Here is a 21,754-nt window from a genome sequence, read left to right as displayed (position 1 = left end):
TGGGGGAAAAAAGAGAAAAAAAAAAAAAATCAATCCCCTTCTCCCCCCCTTCCCCCTTCTCCCCACACTTTGTTTGCCGTGGCTTTGTCCGCAGGGTGTTGCTGGGCATCCCTAATGAGCCTGGCAGGGATGGGGATGGGATGGGGATGGGGATGGGGATGGGGATGGGGATGGGATGGGGATGGGGATGGGATGGGGATGGGGATGGGATGGGGATGGGGATGGGGATGGGGATGGGATGGGATGGGGATGGGGATGGGGATGGGATGGGATGGGATGGGATGGGGATGGGGATGGGGATGGGGATGGGATGGGGTGGGGTGTGGATGGGGATGGGGATGGGATGGGGATGGGATGGGGATGGGGATGGGATGGGGATGGGGATGGGGATGGGGATGGGGATGGGATGGGATGGGGATGGGATGGGGATGGGGATGGGATGGGGACGGGATGGGATGGGATGGGGTGGGGTGGGGATGGGGATGGGATGGGGATGGGGATGGGGCCAGCTGTGGATGCTGCACAGGGACCAGGACACAGCTCCAGGTGTGGCAGGAGATGCCTCAGGGAGGAGAAGGCTCACCTGGGGCACTCACAGCTCCCTCATTTCCTTCCTCCCAGGAGAAAATCCTGCCCTGTCCCCCCTGTGATGCCTCAGTGCAGTATTCATCCCAGCTCCCAGCCCACCCCAGGGGCAGCATTAAAGCCATTCCTGCTCCTGGTGACTTTACAGCCAGGGAAAGGTTGGGATCTGTTGAGGAGGAACGTGGTGATGATGATGAAAAAAGCGCAGGGCAGCGAGGGCTGGGTGGGATGGATGAGCTGAGACTTTGGGTGGGAATAAAAGCTGGGTTCCTGAGGAGACAATTACCCAGCAATAATGCCAGGGATCAGAGAAAGGCATCTGAGCAGGTTTTTTTAATATATTCTCGTTCCGTCGCAGGAATTGCACTTAGATATTTTTTAATATATTCTTTGATCCCTCATGGAAATGTTAATGAGACAAAAACTCCTAAAGAGCTCTCCAGACACTGTCCTGCTTTGGAGAGAAGGGTGGACTGAAACACGGCCCCTCCGAGGGCTCCTGACACACAAGCAGCCCCTTTGTTCCCTCCTTTCTGTCCCAGAGACACGTCTAAAACTGGAGGGAAATGAGAGGAGGCTGAAGAGGCCGGGGAAGGCCGGGCATTCCCATTCACAGCAGGAAAATCCCGCAGCAGCAGCAGCAGCTATTGAGGCCGGGCAGTGCTCGGGGCGTTTGAAGTGCAGACAGAGCTGCCCCCGGGATGGAAGTGGGGGGTTTGGGGGCTGCCTTTCACTGCGGCTTAATTAATTAACAAACTCCAGGGCTTTGTCCCCAGGGGGCTGTGAACGTGTGAAGCTCGGCCCCCCATGCAGAGGGGCTGGGCTGGAGGGGACAGGACACTGTGCCACGGTACCAAACTGCAGGGCACAGAGAGCTGGCACTGCCACCGGGCACAGAGAGCTGGCACTGTCACAGGTCATTGCTGGCACTGCCACTGGTCACTGCTGGCACTGCCACTGGGCACAGAGAGCTGGCACTGCCACTGGTCACTGCTGGCACTGCCACAGGGCACAGAGAGCTGGCACTGCCACTGGTCACTGCTGGCACTGCCACCGGGCACAGAGAGCTGGCACTGCCACCGGGCACTGCTGGCACTGCCACTGGTCACCAGTGGTGTGGGGCTGGCATTGTCACAGGTCACTGCTGGTGTGGGGCTGGCACTGCCACCGGTCACCAATGGTGCAGGGGCTGGCATTGCCACAGGTCACTGCTGGCACTGTCACAGGTCACCAATGGTGCAGGGGCTGGCACTGCCACAGATCACTGCTGGTGTGGAGCTGGCACTGCCAGTGGTCACTGCTGGCACTGCCACTGGTCACCAATGGTGCAGGGGCTGGCACTGCCACAGGTCACTGCTGGTGTGGAGCTGGCACTGCCAGTGGTCACTGCTGGCACTGCCACAGGTCACCAATGCTATGGGGGTGGCACTGCCACAGGTCACCAATAGTGCAGGAGCTGGCACTGCCACAGGGCACTGCTGGCACTGCCACAGGTCACCAATGGTGCAGGGGCTGGCACTGTCACAGGTTGTCACCCTAAGTTTGCCTGCTTTTCAGTGTTTGCATTTTATTCTCACGCAGCTTCAAGAAAACTTTGTATATTTTTAGAACTTATCTATTTTGTTTATAGATTTCTCTCTGGGAGGTGAAATATGATTGATGGTGATGTTCACCAACGAGGTCAAAGAGGTGATGACCTGTGTAGCCAATCTTTTTTGCCTTCTGACCAAAGATGGAGTCAGAAAATTAAAATAGAGTTTTCTTGCCTGACCTTCTGCTACCTGCCTCGTCCTTCGTGTGTCTGAAATAGCAACATCAGGTCACTGCTGGTGTGGAGCTGGCACTGCCACAGGTCACCCCTGGTCTGGGGGCAGAGGAAATTTGCAGTTTTTCTGACATTTACCCCTTGGCTGCTTGTTTCTGGTTACCTGTGAGAGGAGACAAGTGGTTTACACAGCACCATGTGTGTCATGAGGGGTAGATTTTGAACATCACAGGCGTTATTTGCTAAAACTATCCCAAATCTGCCAAATTTAAGGAGTTTGGGAAGTATAACCTCTCCAGAAGTGAAGGTATTCCTGGCTTTAATGCTTCTCCCTGGGCTTGGAGGTTTTATTTAGCTCTGAGGTCTCCAGCTCCTACAGGGCTGGATGTGTTGGTTCTCCTGCAGTGTTTATAAAATCTGGGGGATCCCGGCAGACAATGTTTTGTTTTTAGCTCTAGAGCATTAGCAAGGTGACAGTGCTGCTAAAAAGCTTTGGAAAAGCACCTTAGTGGAGCCAAAGTGACTCATTCCTGCTAGAAAAGCTGCAAATGTTTTTCTGGCATTTAAGTAAAACGCAAAAATACTCATTTCCCACCTTGATATTGAATTAAAGACTCAAAAGTGAGGGGGGAAAGCCCCGTGTTTAGGCCTTCTAGAAAAATATAAGCAGTGCCAAATGATTCATGCTGGGTGTTTTACAACATGGGGCAAGGCAGTGCCATAAACAGGAACATTCCCAGTTTCCTGAGATGAGATGATGGGATTTCTTCCTGTGGATTGTGCATTCTGTGTTTTCAGACCCAGAAACACTCCATTTGTCTCATTGTGTTTGGACAAGACACTCAGATCCCTCGGGAGTTGGGGAGAGGTCTAAGTTAAAGCTGGTGCCCAGTTTTTGTTAAAGCTGCAGCTCTGGGTGTTGGATGTGGGGGAGAAGTGGCTCCTCACACTTCTCACTGCACCCCATCAGAAATCCTTCATTTCTGCGCCTTTCCCAGTGTCACTGCTTCTGCTTTTTGTGGCAATGACAGCATTATTAACATTTCCTTGGTTGCTCTGGTGTCCTCTGAGCCACTTCCATCATGAAGTGGTTTAATTGTTTGCCATCACCTTTGGTATTGGGGAGATGCTGTTTGCTCTGGATCTGGATGCAGCTGTGCCCATGAATGCAGGATGAGCTCAGTGCTCCCCTGAGTTCCTCTGTCCTTTGTGGAGCATTCACAGCATTTATTTGTGTGTGAACTGTCATGGTTAACAGAGAAAACTGTCAGGAGTATCTCGAGTCCTGCCCATTGAGGAAAAGCTGTGGATGCTCCACTGAGAACTCTCTGCACTGGATTTGCCCAGCTCCCAGGAGCTGCTGGGCTGGTGTCCTGTCCCTGCAGCAGAACCAGCCTTTAGATCCTGCTGGGAGTCAGGAGCTGCTGGATGGAGGCTAAATGTGTTCTGTGCTCTGCAAGCCCTGAGGAGACAGAGCTGACTTCAGGTACAGCTCTCAGTTGCCCCAAATCCTGGCTGGGGAGGCCCTGGCACAGGTGCCCAGAGCCCCCTTGGATCCATGGGAGTGTCCAAGTGTTGGGAAAGATGAATCAGGGAAACCTTATAAATATGACTGCTTGGCAAAAGATTCTGAAAATGTGAAACCTGTAATCGAGATAGAAATGGGAGCTTAATTTGAGTTGTAGGATACCGAGCCTTAGTCACTCTAGAACCTGAAGACAACAGCCTGGGCAGCTGGAGGAGAATCCCTTTGGATTGAACAATCCCCTTCTGCTGCCTGAGGGATCCAAAGGTCAATGGAGCAAAACAGAAAAGTCTAAAGAGGAGTTTTTAGAGTTTAAAATATAACACATGGTAATGTAGTAGTTCTTATAGGCTGTATGGAGATTCTATAGGATTTTGTGTCTTGTGTTGGTTGGTCACTGTAAATTAGAATATTCATCACAAAAGGAGATAGAATGGATTGTAAGCAGGACCTGGCTCTCTTGGCTCTCTCTCTCTGGACCTGGCTCTCCTTTCCCTGCTCTCACCTCTGCTCTCTTCCCCCTGCACTCTGACCCTGCCCCTTGCTCTCTCTCTCCCCTCTCCTCAGCCCAAACCCTCTTGCTCTCTCTCCTTCTCTCTCTGGCACTTCCCTCCAGCCCAGGCTGGTGGCTGAAGGCAAAGCCCTTTCTACCCACGGCCCTGCAATAAACCCACATATTCTAGAATATCTCAGGTGTGCAGAGTCCCTACATCCAAGGCCATGTTGGATGGGCTTGGAGCAGTCTGGGACAGTGGAAAATGTCCCTGCACGTTGCAATGGGCTTTAACCCATCCAAACCATCCCACGATTCCAGGATGCCCAGGCTTGCTCCTCTTACAAAATCCACGCTGTATTTTGGCTGCCAGAGGAACACTGCAGATCATTTTCCCAGGAAGGAAGAGCAGAACTGATTCTTCTTTGCTGCTGAGTGAATGAAAATCAGAGTGATGCTGGTGGCTTTTTGTCCTGCAAATTCTGGCAGTAAGGATGTGGCTAAGTCATCAGAAGGCTCGGAACTGGGGAATATTTAAGTGTTAAATGGCCTGGGAGTTGAGGTGGCAGCTCCCAGAAGGGAATGGTGTCCGTAGGTGGGCACTCAGATATTTTTATGGGATATGACTGAAGGAGTTTTAGAGCAGACAAGTTCCAGTCGTCTGCTTCCTGCTTGGTTTGGCACAGGACACACAGAGCCCAGCAGGAGCTGAGCCTGGCCTTGGCTGGGCTGTGCTCAGTGCCTGCCTGTGCTGTGGGCTGCCTCACCTGAGACCCCGAGATCTGGGGGGACCCATCTCCTTTTCAGCCTTCAGGCAGCATTGGTCAGAAAGAAATGGGGGGATCATGAAGGCAGGAAATGTGTTATTCCTGCTCTTGGGTCTTTGGAGAATCACAGGAGGATTTGGATTGGAAAAGGGACTTTAAAGCCCATCCAGTGCCACCCCTGCCATGCAGGGACACCTCCCCTGTCCCAGGGACACCTCCCACTGTCCCAGGCTGCTCCAAGCCCCAGTGTCCATCCCAGGGATCCAGGGGCAGCCCCAGCTGTGCCAGGGCCTGCCCACACTCCCAGGAAACAATTTGTTCCTAATTTCCCACCTAACCCTACTCTCCTTCAGCTTGAAGCCATTCCTCCACTCTGTCCCTCCATGCCTTTGTCCCAAATCCCTCTCCAGCTCTCTTGGAGCCCCTTCAGGCACTAGAAGGAGCTCTGAGGTCCCCCTGTAGCCTTCTCCAGGCTGAATAACCTGGACTCTCTCAGCAGGAGCACTTAGCCTTGGACTTTCCTCTCCAGAGCTATCCCACCATGCAGCTCTCAGGCAGACCAGCCCTTCTCATCTGGATTTGTGCAATTTATCCTTTTAGGGACCGGGGGTGAAAGCATCCCTGGTGGTGGAGTTTTCTTTTGATGGAACTAGACTGCACTTGAGGAGTCCTCAGCTGTCTAACTTCTTGCATAAGAGACTTTCTTTGAGAGGTATTTTTAAAGACATCTCTGATAAAAATACCACAGGTAGGAGGGAGAGCTCTCACCTTCTCCAGTGTGATGGGGTTACGCCCTTTGCTTTATATAGACCCAGAAAATGGGGGGGTTGTAATTCTTTAGATAATGGAGGGTTGCTGAATAATGCTGTAGAGACTCCTGTTAAACTTGGAGTCTTTTGTGACACGAAGTGTTACAAAGCCCTGTCTGTGGAACAGAACCTGTCGCTCCTCACGGTGCCATGAGTTGGCAAAAAATCAAGATTGCTGCCAGTGCTCCCAGTGTTCCAGGCAATTAATGCCCACCCTGGGTCTGTGTGCTCTGTCAGGTCCTGAGCAGTGCAGAGGGAACATCACCCATCTCCCATGGGGGCACCCAGACCCTGCCTGGGCTCTCAAAGCCACAGGGCACAGCCCATGCCCAGCCCTGCAGCAGCCCAGCCTCTCCTGCCACAACTGGGATTATTTCTCCCCTTTTTGCTTGGCAGGAGCTGCTGTGCTGTGCTGAGTCTGTTCAGGGCTCAGGGCAGAGAATTGCTGCTCTCCTGTGCAGTCTCTGGCTGATGCTGCTGGTCCCCAAAAAAGCTGATGATTTTCTGGAAAAAAAAGGTGTTTTAGCATAACCTGCTGCTAAACGCTGCTGCAACTTCTTCCCCTGTAAAATTTTTAACACAATCTTCCTTTTCGGCCAGGGGAGAGCAGCTAGATGGAAATTCAGTGGGAAATGAATATTTAATGCTGCCAGGGAAGGTTCCTGATTGCTGGTGGTGAATGTGCACTATCAGGGCCAGGGGGGGATTTGGGGTGTGAATTTCCCAGGGTCTAATCATCTCATAAAGCTGCTGAGTGTGACTCCTTCCCCAGTAATCTACTTAACTCAGTCATTTAGGCCTCCTCTTGCCTTGCCAGGAGAATGAAGCTCCCAGGTTGTTTGCATGACAAGTAGCCCGGGATTGTCTGGGCTCTGAGGAAGATGCTGGGAGTTAATTGGAGCAGCTGGAGTTGGTGGTTTCCCATGTTCACTGGCAGCTCTGTTTTTATGGGCAGCTCCATTCCAGGCTGCACCATGTGTTTTGAGAGCTAAAATACTAAAAAAAAAAAAAAAAAAAAAATTAAAAAAAAAAATTAAAAAAAATTATATATATATATATTTGCCTTCCAAAGGATGTTTTTCTCCACCAAAACTAAATCTCAAGGGAAAATGATGTTTGGTAGCTCTAGAATTATTGGATTTGCAGATAGAAACTGCTGTGCTAATGGCAGCTACTGACTGATGAGCAAAGCAGCTAACTGGGAGATGTTCTTGGCAGCTGCTCCTGCTAAAAACTTCCCCTCAAAGCCATGAAAACCACAGTGAACAATATCGAAAAAACAAAAAAATTAAAATAATAATAATAAAAAAAAGACTGCTAGGAAGCAGAATCACTGCATCCACCTCTTCATTTTAAAATTAAGGATAGTCCATTAGAAGTGTTGCCTTTAAAATTTTATTAGGATTCCCTCCCACCAAACTTTTATTTGTGCTAAACATAAAAGGAGAACCATCCCTTGGTCTCTGTTTTTAATTTGCCTACTCCTGAAGCCAAACGTTGTGAGTAAAATTCCTGCTTGGAGATGGGCTCTGTGATACGTGGTCAGCCTGTGCAGAGGCAGAAAGAGAGGCTGAAGCACTGGATAAACTGTACAGGTTTTATTTAAATTACTGCCATGTTCTGTGGCTTGCTGGAAATCAAACCCTGCCAGGCATCTCCCTGCAGTCCCACTGGTTTGCACCTAATATGCATTTCATTAACCATTTGCAGATGACTTTATTCCTGCTGTAATGCTGCGTGTGCAGCATGGAGCTTTTGAAGTGATCGAGGCAGGAATTGATGAAATCTTAAAAAAAAAAAAAAAAAATCTTTTAGCGTGACTGGAGAGTCCTTCACGCCCCGGCAGGGTGACACCAGGCAGGAGTCAAAAGTGGTGTCACTTTTCTCCTCGGTGGCTCAAAGTGTGTTTTGAGTCTGTCTCTCCCCCTGTTCTGGTCTCCAGCTGCCACAAAGGTGGGTGCAGATGTTGGGGTTCAGCTGCATCTTCCTCAAAACTGAGCCGCTTTGATTTTTCTGGTTTCCAGCCTGTTTTGGATTTCACAAATCACAGAACCACGGAGTGGTTTGAGTCAGAAGAAACCTTGAAGATCTTCCTGTTCCACTCCTGCCATGAGCAGGGACACCCTCCAGCACCCCAAGGTGCTCCTGTCCCTGTCCAGCCTGGCCTTGGACACCTGCAGGGATCAGTCCAGGGCTGTCTGCTGCTCTTACCCCTGTGCTGAATCAATCCAGGGCTGTCTGCTGCTCTTACCCTGTGCTGGATCAGTCCAGGGTTGTTTGCTGCTCTTGCCCCTGTGCTGAATCAATCCAGGGCTGTCTGCTGCTCTTACCCTGTGCTGGATCAATCCAGGGCTGTCTGCTGCTCTTACCCTGTGCTGGATCAATCCAGGGTTGTTTGCTGCTCTTGCCCCTGTGCTGAATCAATCCAGGGCTGTCTGCTGCTCTTACCCTGTGCTGGATCAATCCAGGGCTGTCTGCTGCTCTTGCCCCTGTGCTGGACAGGTCACAGCCCCCAGGCTCTTGGAGCAGCCCCATCCCTGGTCACTGTCCTGGGAAAGCAGCCTTGGAGCAGAGGTGGAACATAAACATGAAAAAATCATTTCTGTAAACTCTCTATGAGCTGGGAGGAAATCAGAATGAAATCCATGTTGCAATTCCAAAAGTGCATGGAGAGGCATATTTGTTTTGTGACTCAGAAAAGACGTAGCTGGCTTTAGGAGTGTAATTTTAGCAGAGTTGTATCACTCGGTTTGAGTTAATGCTTTGCAGACAGCAGAGTCCTCAAAACAATGTAAAATCTGGGGGATAAATGGGGATCTTCCATAGGTGGGAAGCTTCCATAGGCAGCATTTTCTCTGCACTGCAGATCCCCCTTTGGAGCCCATCCTCAGGTGTGGGATAGGAAATGAGGGCTGGAAATGGGGGCTGGAAATGGGGGCTGGAAATGGGGAACTGGAAATGGGGAACTGGAAATGGGGGCTGGAAATGGGGGCTGGAAGTGGGGGGCTGGAAATGGGGGCTGGATATGGGGGGCTGGAAATGGAGACTGGAAGTGGAGACTGGAAATGGGGGCTGGAAATGGAGATTGGAAATGGGGAACTGGAAATGGAGATTGGAAATGGGGGACTGGAAATGGGGGCTGGAAATGGGGGACTGGAAATGGGGAACTGGAAATGGGGAACTTGAAATGAGGGCTGGAAATGGAGATTGGAAATGGGGAACTGGAAATGGAGACTGGAAATGGGGGCTGGAAGTGGAGACTGGAAGTGGAGATTGGAAATGGGGGACTGGAAATGGGGAACTGGAAATGGGGACTGGAAATGGGGACTGGAAATGGGGACTGGAAATGGGGGACTGGAAATGGAGGCTGGAAATGGGGACTGGAAATGGGGGCTCTAAATGGGGGACTGGAAATGGGGACTGGAAATGGGGGACTGGAAATTGGGGCTGGAAATGGGGACTGGAAATGGGGGACTGGAAATGGAGGCTGGAAATGGGGACTGGAAATGGGGGACTGGAAATGGGAGCTGGAAATGGGGACTGGAAATGGGGACTGGAAATAGGGAACTGGAAATGGAGACTATCCCCCACCTACTGCTGGCCCAGCTCCCCGTTCCCTGCTGGGGACTGTGGAGGGCTGCGTGCTGTGCCCAACATTCCCTTTCTTCTCTCAGCCCAGGGACTCGCGACTTTCTTAATTGTGGATTCTTTTAGTTAATTGGGAGTGTTTGGAAACGCCTTGCACCTCAGCAGGGTTCAGTCCTGCGGGGTGCCAAGGGCTTTGTTCCCTGGCCAGCAAAGCACTCCAGCCTGGCTCTGAGAACACTCCACAGCCTGGAATAAGCTCATTGATTGCGGGGCACCGAAGGATTGAGCCAATACCGAATTTCTTCCAATGATCCCGGCTCAAATGGTGACATCCAGGAAAGTGTTCCTACCTTAAGTAGCCACGGCTCAGGCTCCAAGAATAGAGTTCAGGCTCTATTCTTCTGGGAATAGAGGAAAAGTCATGGCTAAAGGTGATTTTCCCTCTCTCCCCCCTTATTTTCCCTTCTCTTCTGTAGTAGCAGGGGTTTGCTTTAATTGTGGTCATCTCCAGCGAGCTTTTAATAAATGAAGAGGAAACTGGAAGGGGTTTGGAAAAGTATTGGGATAAGCAAACACTCCAGAGGGACTTGTAGTGGCAATATGATTAATAAGGGACAGTGCTGGTAGTTCTATCAAAACAGAGCTATTGCAAAAGCATATGGAGCATCCCGTGTTTGGGCAGGAGCAGCACTCAGACAAACCATCCAGGGAGATTTATGTGCCTCCTTGCTGGGAGGGTTTCTTCTCCCCCCTGGAAGTGGGATTTAACCATAGAGTTAGACTCCAGGAAAAAAAAAAATAAAAAAATTAGTAAATCAGGCAGTTTATGGCTCCCAAGTATTTTTATGCTGGTTGTTTGTTTGATAACAGGCTCCAATCCTTACACAGATTATTTTTTTCCCCTTAACTTAATATATTTATCTTTTTTTTCTCTGTCAACCCCCACACATACCTGGGAATAACCTTAAAGAGCTGAAAAAGGGGAAATGTTCTCCAAAAAGATAATATAATGCAAAATCTAGAATCCTAGAGTGGTTTGGGTTTGAAAGAACCTTAAAGCTCATCCAGTGGGCAGGGACACCTTCCACTATCCCAGGCTGCTCTAAGCAGCTCCAGCTGCTTTTACTGTGGGGAGGCAAAAGCAGAGAACTGGAGTTAAAAGCTTATAAACTTCTCAGGTTTTAGGAAGGCGCAGAGATGAAATGATACTGTGCTTTTCCCCTCCTCCTTTCTATTCTTTTTTTTTGACACAAAATGAGAGGGGACCTCTTGCACTGCACGTGCATAAATTGTACAGGTTTGGCTCCGCTCGAGGCTGAAATTAAAAAATAAAAGAAAATCAAATAGTCATCCTGACACATGAGACAATGCAGTCGTCCAAAACCAAAATAGTTCTGTGTAGTACTCTGCATATAGGAGTCAGAGATCTGTGTGTGGGCTTTAAGAGATGCCTTGCCTTCTTTTTTTGGAGAAGAAACTTCTGTTAACATCTAAGTGATGTCAAGAATTCAGCGAGGATTGAATTCCCTACTTCATCGACGTGACATTTTCACATTGCTACTGAACTCTGTTATTTTATCAGCCTCCTGCTCTTCAGACTCCATTTTCCAAAAACTTTTAAAGTGATTGTGCAAGTCAAACCTAATTTCTTATCATAGTTCTTGTGTATATTGGCTCGGTTGTTTGCAAGGCATTGTTTCACCCACCCTGTTTCCCTTGGCATTTTTAGAAGGTTCTTGTAAGTTGTTAGCAGCTGTAAATGGTATTAATAAGGAGTATTTGGTTGCTGGTTTCTGCAGTTTTCTCTGCTGATTAGGCTGCATTGCCAAAGGTTGAGCAAGTTTCTAAAAGCAGGATTGTTCTTTGAGCTGTGAAAACACAATTCTCAACAAAATAACAGCTGTATCAGTGTCAAAATTCTCCGGGCAGGCTGCTACACCCCTGCAGAAACTGGGGTGAAACACTCTTAATCCAAAGTGATATTGATGTTAAAACCGAGGAGGTTTCACCTGAATGTTCAAAGATCCAGCCAGGAGGACGAAAAGGTTTTTTCCCTTTCCTCAGGGTTGTGTTTGGGGTGAAGAGCACTTTGCCACTCCAGCATTTTGTCCCTGCTGTGCTGGGCTTCCCAAAGCAGCTCTGGTGGGTTGGGAGGTGCCTCCCTGGGAGCAGCAGGACAGTGGGGACAGTGGGGACATCTTTGGTTGGGTTTCATCCAGGGAATCCAGAGTGTCATTGAGGGTTTCCAAGGCTTGGGATGACAAAGCCCTGAGCAACCTGAGCCTGCTCTTAAAATCATGGAATATCTCAGGTTGGAAGGATCCACAAGGAGCATCGAGCCCAGCTCCCTGTCCTAGAACCTTCCATGATCCGTTTCCTCCTGATGTTTTTACGAGTGATGACTCCAGGTGTCTTTCTCCAGAGCATGTCCTTGCTGTGGTCACCAGATCCTGCTGTTGGAGGAGATACACCCAGAGAAAATTGATGGCATGAATCAACTGAAAAGAAGGGCTTAAAAAAAAAAAAACAACAAAACTTGGCATCTTCTCATGTGACTCTTCATTTAGGTGAAACTTAATCGTTTTTGATACCACTTTGCAACAACAACCAAATGCAACTAACTGTGCAGGTGTAATGAGAAATAGGGGAAAACCTCATTGTCTTTAGTTTTTTTATGACAGAAAAAAACCCCACAAACAAACATTAAATTTTGCCCTGTGGTGAGGGGGTGGAGGGGAGAGACTGGAGCAGAGTGAAGGTGTGAGCAGCAGGTTTGAGGTTGGAGAGAGACACCATGAGCAGAGGGGAGAACAGTTTGGGCTTCCAGTCCGTACGGACTGGAGAAAACAAAAGGAGTTTTGGGTGTGTGGAAGCACTTCAGGCGTGCAGGGTCATTAATCTTCATCTGTGGCTTTTAAAATCAGCAGCAGCCAGGAGCTCCCAGATCTGAAAGCCGTGTTTGTTCAGATGGAGTGGATGTGCAGGGAATTTTTTCTGAATTTCACCCCAGCAAGGTAGATTTGTGTCAAGTGGATTGGCTGCAGCAGCAGTGCACAGTGTGGCATAGCAGCAGCCCTGCTTTACAGGGTCAGCCCAGTGGTTTCGTGTTTAAAGTTGTCACACATTTAATTCTTGACTGTTTTGTGCCCATTTCTAATTTCTAAAAAGAAAAAAAAAAAAAAAATGTCCGTGCTGGTTTTGAGCTGAAGTTTCTCATACTTAAGTCTGTGTAAAGATGATTTATGGTGCTAGAAGGGCTCCACTGGAAATGCAAGATCTATTATGAAGTGGATTGAACGGCCCATGCTGAAATGTTTATTGCTGTCTTCAAAATAGAATACATCAGGGTTGATGGGGCCTGTCCAGGAAAGAGAGAGAGTGCAGTGCAGAGGGGCTAGTGGGGTATTTTTAGTATTCCAATAAAAGACAAGGCTTTTAAAGGAAATCACTTATTGCCATTTTGCAATCAAGAATGCAGGAGTGTTCCAGGGACTGCAAGAAATATGCTTCAAGAATGTGGGAGCCATAAGGAACTAATCATTAAATATTCTCCCGTTTCCACCCCCGTCCCTGTGCTGAGGAAGCCATTTAGGAGCTTTGCAATTTGTATGGAAATCTCAGCCCTCCTGACCACTCATCCCGGGCACTTGGGAGCCAGCAGCCCATTTTCAAAAGTTCCTACAACTCCTGGGCAAGCAGGGCACTTTGGAAAATGGGAGACACATGGAGCAGCCTTCAGGAACACTTAATCTGACCTTAAATGACTGATATGAGCACAATGTGATTTTTTTTTTGTGCTGCAGGCTCTGTTTGGTCAGTGCCTTGCTGGGGAAGTTGTCCCTGCAGGTTCAGATGGATCAGCAAAGCTGGGAGGTTGTTGCTGTTGTTGTTCCGCTCATTTGACTGAATGGGATTATTTTTATTTCTTGTTTATTTTATTTTTTTTCCTGTGGTGCTTGAAACATTTTGGAAGTGTTTTGGTGCTGTAATACGTCCATGGAAGTAGGGAGGGAGCAATCCCAGCATTTGCCAGAGTGAAAAACAAAGGCAAAGGCAAAAGATAATCCTTCCCCAATTGATTTAAGAGTCTGATGGGACAATTCAGTGATGCATCTAAGCAGAGCTGGTGGTCGCCTGCTCCTTTTCCCCACGTTCCCACCTTTTTCCCTGGCTGGCCCTGGTGTCCTGGTGAGGCAGTTCAGGCAGCTACAATGGCAGAGAAGTGACCCCACCAAAAACAAAGCCAGGGCGAGGGGCTGGTGGCAGATGGAGGTGGGCAGATGTCCCTTCTGTGCCAGGCCAGCAGAGCTGGCCTTTCATTCGATTGTTTTCCTTTGCCCATTTGTTCTCAGTGGAGAAAGTGGTGCAGGGACAGCAGTTCCCTGCTGAGATCATCTGTCACAGCTTCTGCCTGTCCCCAGGCTGCTGCAGGTAGCAGAGCTGGGCTCTGACCCTTCCTTTCAGCAAAACCCTTTGGAGTCTTGCCAGCTGGGCTGGGCTTCTCCATCCCCTGCTGGGGATGGGCAGGACAGCTGAGCTGGAGAAGGTCCATGGAGACAGAGCTGGGAGGAACCTCCAGCCCTGAGGACACTGCCCCATCTCTGGCATTTCCCTTGGCTCAGGGTGCTGGGAGTCCCCCATGTTTGGGGTGCAGTGAGGAATCTCTTCAGTCATCTGTGACTTGTGCTGCTGCAGAAGGTCCCACCTGGTTGGATTTTCCATTTGGAAATTCTTGGATTTTCTGAAGTGTTTTGTTCTTGCTGGGAGAGCTTTCCCTGGCTGTGCTGCACACCCTGATCCCAGCTGCTCTCCCCAGCACAGCTCCTGAAGGTTCATGGCAAACCCTTCTGCTCCTCATTGCTTATGGCATGGGGGGATCCTTCTGGTGGAGTTGGGGATATCCCAGTCAAACCTGTGCTTTCTCACCCTCCCTGCTGGTTTTTCCAGAGCAAAAAGGGTTCAGGTGACACCTTTGGCTTCGTTGGGCTCACTGGAGTGAACTGAGTGTCCCTCACATGGGTTAAGGGATTTTTAGAACCTTTGTGCTCTTGTTTGAGCTGTTTGGTTTCCTTTTTCTTGGGAAACCTTCAGTGCACGTTGAGGTCTTTGAGACTTTCACAGGTCCCATTCCAAGTGCTGAGTGTTCCTCAACTGCTCCTTGGTGTCCCTGATGTAAGGGAAAGGATGCCCCAGAGTTTGGAGGAAGGACAATTGGAAACTCTGTGTGTGTGTGCTTGTTTAATTAAAAAAAAAAAAAAAAAGGGGGGAAGAAAAATAAGCCATGTGCAAAGAAATCCAGTAACCACATCTGCTGATGACCTTTGGGGCTGGAAAGAGTCTGATGATGATGTGGGGCCAAGCAAGGAAAGTCTGTGAAGTCACTGCAGAAGAACAAAAGGAAAAACCATGAGGATGTTTCCAGTTTGGGGCTGAGTGATGTGCACAGCTCTGCCCCAGCCCACCCCTCAGAACAGGCAGAGAGGAGCTGAGCTTGCCAGTTTGGGCTTGATTTGGGGTTTTGGGCACGGGGACTCACCTGGGGAAGCTGTTGCCTCTCACACCTGCTCTTCATGCAATGCTGAGTCCAGGAAATTATTTTATCACCCAGTATTTTTGCAGAAGGTGTTCAGGTGTGGATTGCTTTAAAGCTCTCTGGTTCAGTCACTGTGTCTGAGGTACATGAACCATTTCTCCACCATTGTCCTCTCCCAGCTACCTGCTGCTATTTAGAGGAGATACAAATTTAGCTCCAAGTGTTCCCTTTCCCACAGACTCCTCTGAAAGTTAAAACTTGTGACAGTTCAGTTCTTGCTGTGCTCTTGCCTTGTCTTCAGCTCCAAACAAATGTCTTTCCTGTCTCTGAGTTTCACTTCTGGTGGCTCAAGAGGCAAAATAACTTAAATTTCCAGATTTCCTGGAATTTTCATGGGAAATTTTCCTGCCTTTGAGCTGCCATTCCTGACTTCAGGGCAGGGCAGGAGGCTCAGGAGTTGTTTAATAGGAACACAATCAAATGTGGCACCTCAAACCATCAGAGCTGAGCCTCCCAAAGGCAGGAGATGAGTTTCCCCTGAAGCAGCTGAGCATCAGGGCTGCTGAAACGTGAGGCTGTGAGCAAAGCCCTGAGCTCTTGGTCAGGTTGGGTTTGTGCCACTCCTTGCAGGAATTTGGGATTTCGGTGCAGTTGTGCTTGGAAACAGTTCAGGGCATTACCTGGCACATGGCTGGAATTTGAAAAATAGATTAAAAAAAGAAGCAAATTGAAGGATAACAATAATGGATAAAGAGAAACACTTATCTCACTTCCTTTCCCTCAGCCAGGCTGCACATGGGGTTTGGGAGCCGAAGTTTGGGATTATTTGATTGCTGAAGTCTTGAAGGTTTGGATATAAACTCACTCCACGCTGCTTCTGGGGCTGATCTGACATTTGTTTTCTGATAGTGATGGTTCTCATCTTGCTGGGTTTTGGGCACACTTTGTTTGCCTCCAGGCCCTGCTGTCAGTGACCTGAGCTATCCCCACACCCCAATCAAACAGCACCAAACTCATCTATCCTATCTCCAACCCGAGCCAACCAAACCCTACAAAAATGCAATTTCTAGCGGGGGAAATAATGTTGACTGAGGAGTTAATGTGCATAAACAAAGTCTGCACCTTTCCCTCAGATAAATTGTTTCTTCAGGTTGATCTGGCATCGCCTGAGCAGCTCCAAATGTGCAATAACTCATAGACCAAGAGTTTTTTTCATCTTACATAGGAATGACCTGGGCTTTTCTTTCTTCCAAATAAGGAATTAATAATGCAACAGTTGTTGTTTCCAACAGAGCTCAGCTTTTTTTTGAGGAGTGTCTTTTTTTTCCCCCTGCTCTAGACCCAATGAAACACATGAACATTTGGAGCCTTTAATAAGTCGAGCCTGGTCTTGATTTCTCTGAGACCCTGCCAATGATTTTGATGTCAGGGCTGAGAGGTACAATTGTAGTGTTAAATTCCTCGAGGCAGAGCAGTTGAAAAGGAAGGTCAAAAGCAATAAGGACCAGGTTCCTCTGGGCGGGGAAAGAGCAGTTTTTTCCCTGGCCCCTCTCGCCCAAGAAAACGTTTGGCTGTCACAAAACTAATAAAGAGAAACCTCCAGAGAGGTGGGCTCAGGGCTGCAGGTGTAGGAGTCGGGGCTGTATTTACACACAAGCCAGCTTAATAGCGTGGGATTTCAGCTCAAGTGCTTCTTAATGCAACACAAATTGAATACCCGGCCTGGGGAAAATGTTACAGGGAAAGGGTTTGGGGTTTTTTTTATGGCTTTTGGGGGAGAAAGTGTTTGGCTCTTTTTTAGGGAACGTAAAGGACAGCAAGATGGATTTCTTGGGGTGCTTGCCATGTGAAAGCAGTGCTTTAGGTATGTGTGGAGGTTCAGAGCCAGCCTCCGAGCTGGTTCTCTGCTGTCTCCAAAAGCAGGGCTTGGAAGGGATTTGGGTAGGGTTTCTGCCATATATCTGGCAACACGGGCTTAAAATTAACTTACTGAAACAGCAGATAAAATTTGGGTTCTTAAAAACTGTGATATTAAATAGAAGTCCTGGAGGAAAGCAGCCAGGCCCTTGCTGCAGCTCCCATCCCTGCCCTGCCTCTCTGCTGCCCTATAAAACAACGATTATGTGTTTATAAGTTACTGCTCCGTGTCCCTTATAAAAGAAGACTTATTCATAAACTTCTGGATAGACAGTTCTGTGGGAATAAAACTTCTTTTGGCCTAAACGAAGCTGCTTTTTCCAGATAATGTAATACTATACAGGCTCTTTAAAGCCTGAGCATGCTATTTATTATTATTTTATCATCTATAAAAGACACCAGTGAATGGCACTCCACTCAAATCAGCAGGAAAGACAGGGAAAAGCCCAAGGACAGCTGCTGTTCCCAGAAATACTCACTGCCAGGGTGCAGGGGGATGCTCAGGGCTTGTTGCAGGGGTGCCTTCCCTGCTGGCACAGAACCAGGGCATTGCCATGGGCACTTCTCATTTTTTGGGGTGGGATTTGCCAGATGCAAGTTGGACATTGTTGAGATGGACTTGGACCAACATTTAACTAAATGACATGGGATTTAACCTTTTCTTCGGTATCTGAAGATGGGATTTTTTATTTGGAAAAGGTTTGGTGAGATGTGGAGCACTGAAAACTCCCCTGAGGCAGAGACTGGGGGGCATGAGCAGAGCAGCAGCTGAGCTCAGCAGTGAGTGCCAGCATTGCAGGGATGCTGGGGACATCCTCACCCTGCCCTGGAACTCCCTGCAAGCTGGGAATGTGCTCATTCCTGGGAATGTGCTCCCTGCATTCCTGCCCTGGATCAGCAGCTGGATCAGCAGCTGGAGCACTGCCCCAGAGCCTTTAGCAGAGGGAGCTTCAGGAGCCTGGCATTTACTCCAGCCTGCCTTCACTATTTGCTCTGTAGTTGCACAGAGATTTCTGCTCCCCACCTTTCCCTGAGAGATGCAGTCTGGATTTGTATTCCCGGCACTGTTTCCTTTTGCGCGAGAATCTTTTCTTTGTTCTCTTCCGACTCCTGTTGACTTTCAGAATGGCTTTGATTCCTGAACTTCTCTTTGAGGGTTGCTTGTCGAGGGGAATATTTATATTGCAAAGCAGACAGGGACCTCAGAATGCAGAATTCCTGTCAGATCCTTTTTGTGGGGAAAACACTTGAAACAGGCAGGTTTAAAACCTTCAGATCCTTCTAATCTGCTGTTCTGTGGTACAGGGGGGGAAATGTGTGTAACATCTGCTCTCTGTCATGCCTTGAGATGTGTTCTCCTGCTCTGGTGTCCCTTGGATCTGCTGCTCCCACCCCAGCTGGGACAAGGACAGGACCTGACCGCTGCTTTTTGGCTGCAGGTTTTTAATGCCAGTCCTTTTGCAGCAATGAAAGGAGGTTTATTTCATTCTGCTGTCCCCTCTGTCACTGCCCTGGCCGTGCCCTGCAGTTCCCTCACTCACTTAGAAATCCTTTATTAGTCCCTCACCTTCCCCTCTTCCTGCTGGGGAATAATTTGGGGTTTAAGTGCAGTTTTCCTTGGGACTCGTCAAAGAATAATTACACTCCATTAAGTCCCCTCTGTATCATTACTAATTCACACCTATGGAGTATTTTCCAAGCAGCTGATCTCGGTTGTCTCTTAATTGCTGGAGTCCATAAACTCTGTTAGGCTGAAACTGTGTGAAGGATTTGCACCCCCTAAAACTTCTCCCTCCAGTGCAAAACATAACAGAGAACAGGAATGTGGCAGCTTTATCAGATCTTACTTCTTCCCTATTTAGGCAAATTATTTGCTTCTGGCTCTGTTGAAAACCCCAAAATGTATACTAAGGTGTAAAAAATAGGAGACTAAAAGGGTGAGGAAGTCGTGGCTGTTCAGCCTGGAGAGGAGAAGCTCCAGGGAGAGCTCAGAGCCTAAAGGGGCTCCAGGAGAGCTGGAGAGGGACTGGGGACAAGGGATGGAGGGACAGGATACAGGGAATGGCTTCCCACTGCCACAGGGCAGGGCTGGATGGGATCACAAATGGTTTCAGCTGAGCACAAGAAAAAAAAAAATACTGTTGGTGGCAACTCTTATTTTCCTGGAAAAAAAAAAAAAATCCTGGCCCCCTGGCAGAAGAACAGTTTCTGCACAGAAAACATGACACTATTTACAAAAAGCAGTGTTTAATATCCTTTTCCAGCTTGGAAAGAGGAGTTTATTTCAATGCATCCTTTTTTAATTGCCATGAGCTGGACTTGTAAATACTGTAAGTGGTTGAGTAATAGTCCTGAGTGAACAGAGCAGAGGAAGGGACAGGTTTTCCACTCTTGGAACCTTCTGTGTTCCCTCAGCTCAGGCAGGGAGCAGATACTGAGCACAAATAAAAGCCTCTTAATTAAAAGACCATTTAAGGCCAGGGGATGCCCATGGGTGTGATGCCAGTGCCCAGCACAGTGATCCAGCTGGGTGAGGAGTTTGTTTATTGGGGCTGGTTTGGGAGGTGGATCCAGGATGTTCTCACTAAAACATTTCCTCCTTTCCTCTAAAAAAAAATGGGAAAGAAAGGGGAGGGTTCCCCCTGAGAAATGGGGAGTTAAGGAGAAGGGAGGGGATCTCGTTTTGTGAGGTCTCGTTTGTCATTAACTTCTGCAGGGATCCAGTGGGGTTTGGGGCAGAGGTGGGGCAGAGCACTGTGGGATTCTCTCCAGAGCTGGATGATCCCTGTTTCCCCAAGTCAGGTACATGCCTGAAAGCCCAGCCTTGCACAGAATTCTGTTTGAAAGCAGAATGACTTTGTGTTGGAGACAATTTCCTGGTGCAGTTCAGATTTCCTCCTGAATAATCCTTTGCCCCAGTGGGATGGGACAGAGGGATTCCAGCAAAGCCCGACTGGCCTGGCTGTGACTTAAACACATCCCTTGATGTTTCCATGGCAGGTGTTCAGGTACCCCACAGGCACTGCTGGAAAATTCTGGTTTGAAGGGTCAGGAAGAGAAGGAGCAGCTCTGCCCCTGTGGGGTTTGGGTCCAGGTCTCTGCTCAGGCCATGACTGTAGGGCCTGCAGGAGGAATTCTTCCCAGCTGGGAAAGGGAGGGATTTAATCCCAGAAAACCATTTGTAAAGGCTGAAGGCAGCAGGCTAACCCTGGTTGTGTCTCCTGCAGGGATGCTGGTGGTGATCGTGCTGCTGCTCATCGCCATCGCCGTGGTGGCGCTCTGGCCCACGGGGTAACCCCAGCCCTGCCAGGGCAGCTGCTCCAGGGGAGCTCCAGGGAGGGCCCTGCTGAGTCCCTGCAGGGACCTTCTGTGCTGGGAATCAACTCCATCCTTGGGAAGAGACTCCACAGCTGGGAATAAAACCCACAGCAGCAGACTGAAGTGGTGTCCGCCAGACATCCGCTCTCCTTGGAACGTGCTGAGGAGCTCGGTGGGATCTGGAGATCTCAGTGGGAAAAGAGGATTTCATCCCACTCCTCCCACCTTCCTCTGGCACTCAGGCAGCTGCAGCTGTAGGATGGACCCACCTCTCCTGCATCTGCATCTGAGGACACGCTGGTGCTGCTGCCCTGCCCATCTCCCTGAGCTCACACATCCCTCCCAGGAGCTTCAAACAGCAAAATCCAGGAGTGGTTTGGAGAACAGCAACGTTCCCCTGCTTTGGGATCCCTCCTTCAGAGAGAAAAGGCTCCATGGTTTTCAAGGAATAATCCTGGGGAATGACTGCGTCTGGATTCTCACAGGATGGGAAGTGACAGCCCTGCAGGACCCCCCTGGGCTGCAGGGAATGGCTGGTGACTGGGTCAGTGCTCAGCCCTTGGGGGGAGGTATTGGTGGGTTATTGATCTGCAGGGACAGCTATTGGTGGGTTATTGATCTGCAGGGACAGCTATTGGTGGGTTATTGATCTGCAGGGATAGCTATTGGTGGGTTATTGATCTGCAGGGATAGCTGTTGGTGGGTTATTGATCTGCAGGGATAGCTGTTGGTGAGTTCCTGATCTCCAGGGATGGGAGTTAAACAGCAGCAGGACTCAGCCCAGCCTGTGGGAGTGGAGAGCTCTGCCCTGGTGTGCTGACCCCACAGCCTGAGGAGATGCACCAGAATTCACATCCTCACTGAGCTCTGGCTCTTCCTTTGACAGCTCCTCACACCCTTCTGCAGCTGAGAGGAATGATTACCTATTTCAAAACTAATGAAAAAGAAGTATTAAATGTTTGCTTCTGGCCAAGAGAATAATTATTTTGTTACACATGCCACTTTGATTTCAGGATTAATAGAGCAAGCAATAAATACTGATTAAAGCTGATCCATTTATATACAGTTTCTCTGCCTGAGGTTTTATTGTTTCCTACTGTCTTGTGTGGTCTGTGAATGATTTATCCAATGCTGCCATATCCTGAGAGCTGGTCTGGAGAAGGAAATAAGCAATTTCTGTCAGACTTTGTGTGTGTTATGACAGATCTGTGAGATTTGCAAGGCCTGGTCCTCACCTGCCCTGGTGGTGTCTCCTTTCACAGCTCTCACCTGGCTTGGCACACAGCACTTCCCTGGGAGGTGGGAGCCAGGCTGTCCTGGTGCTCTGTCCCCTCTTGACCGACACAAATGAATTTTTCTCTCCTGGGCTCAGTTTTCCCAGACTGGGACTTGGGCATTGCCCCCTTTGTTGAGGGTTTGGTGGGGCAGATCTGTCAGCTGTCTCCTTGGATGGT

General features: G+C 49.0%; 1 protein-coding gene across 1 annotated transcript in view; it reads left to right on the top strand.

Moving 5' to 3' along the window:
- Window positions 1-21,365, top strand: part of STX8 (syntaxin 8) — an 86,792-nt gene extending 65,427 nt beyond the window's left edge. Inside the window, exon 8 of the mRNA XM_083874821.1 lies at window positions 20,210-21,365. Within this exon, the coding sequence (XP_083730947.1) occupies window positions 20,210-20,277 (68 nt within the window). The 3' untranslated portion in view covers window positions 20,278-21,365. The remainder of the gene's footprint in view (window positions 1-20,209) is intronic.
- The last annotated feature ends 389 nt before the right edge of the window (window positions 21,366-21,754 follow it).

The sequence above is a fragment of the Zosterops lateralis genome (assembly GCF_965231275.1).
Source record: "Zosterops lateralis genome assembly, chromosome: 18".
Classification (NCBI taxonomy): Eukaryota; Metazoa; Chordata; class Aves; order Passeriformes; family Zosteropidae; genus Zosterops; species Zosterops lateralis.
This window is presented reverse-complemented; position numbering and strand designations above follow the sequence as displayed.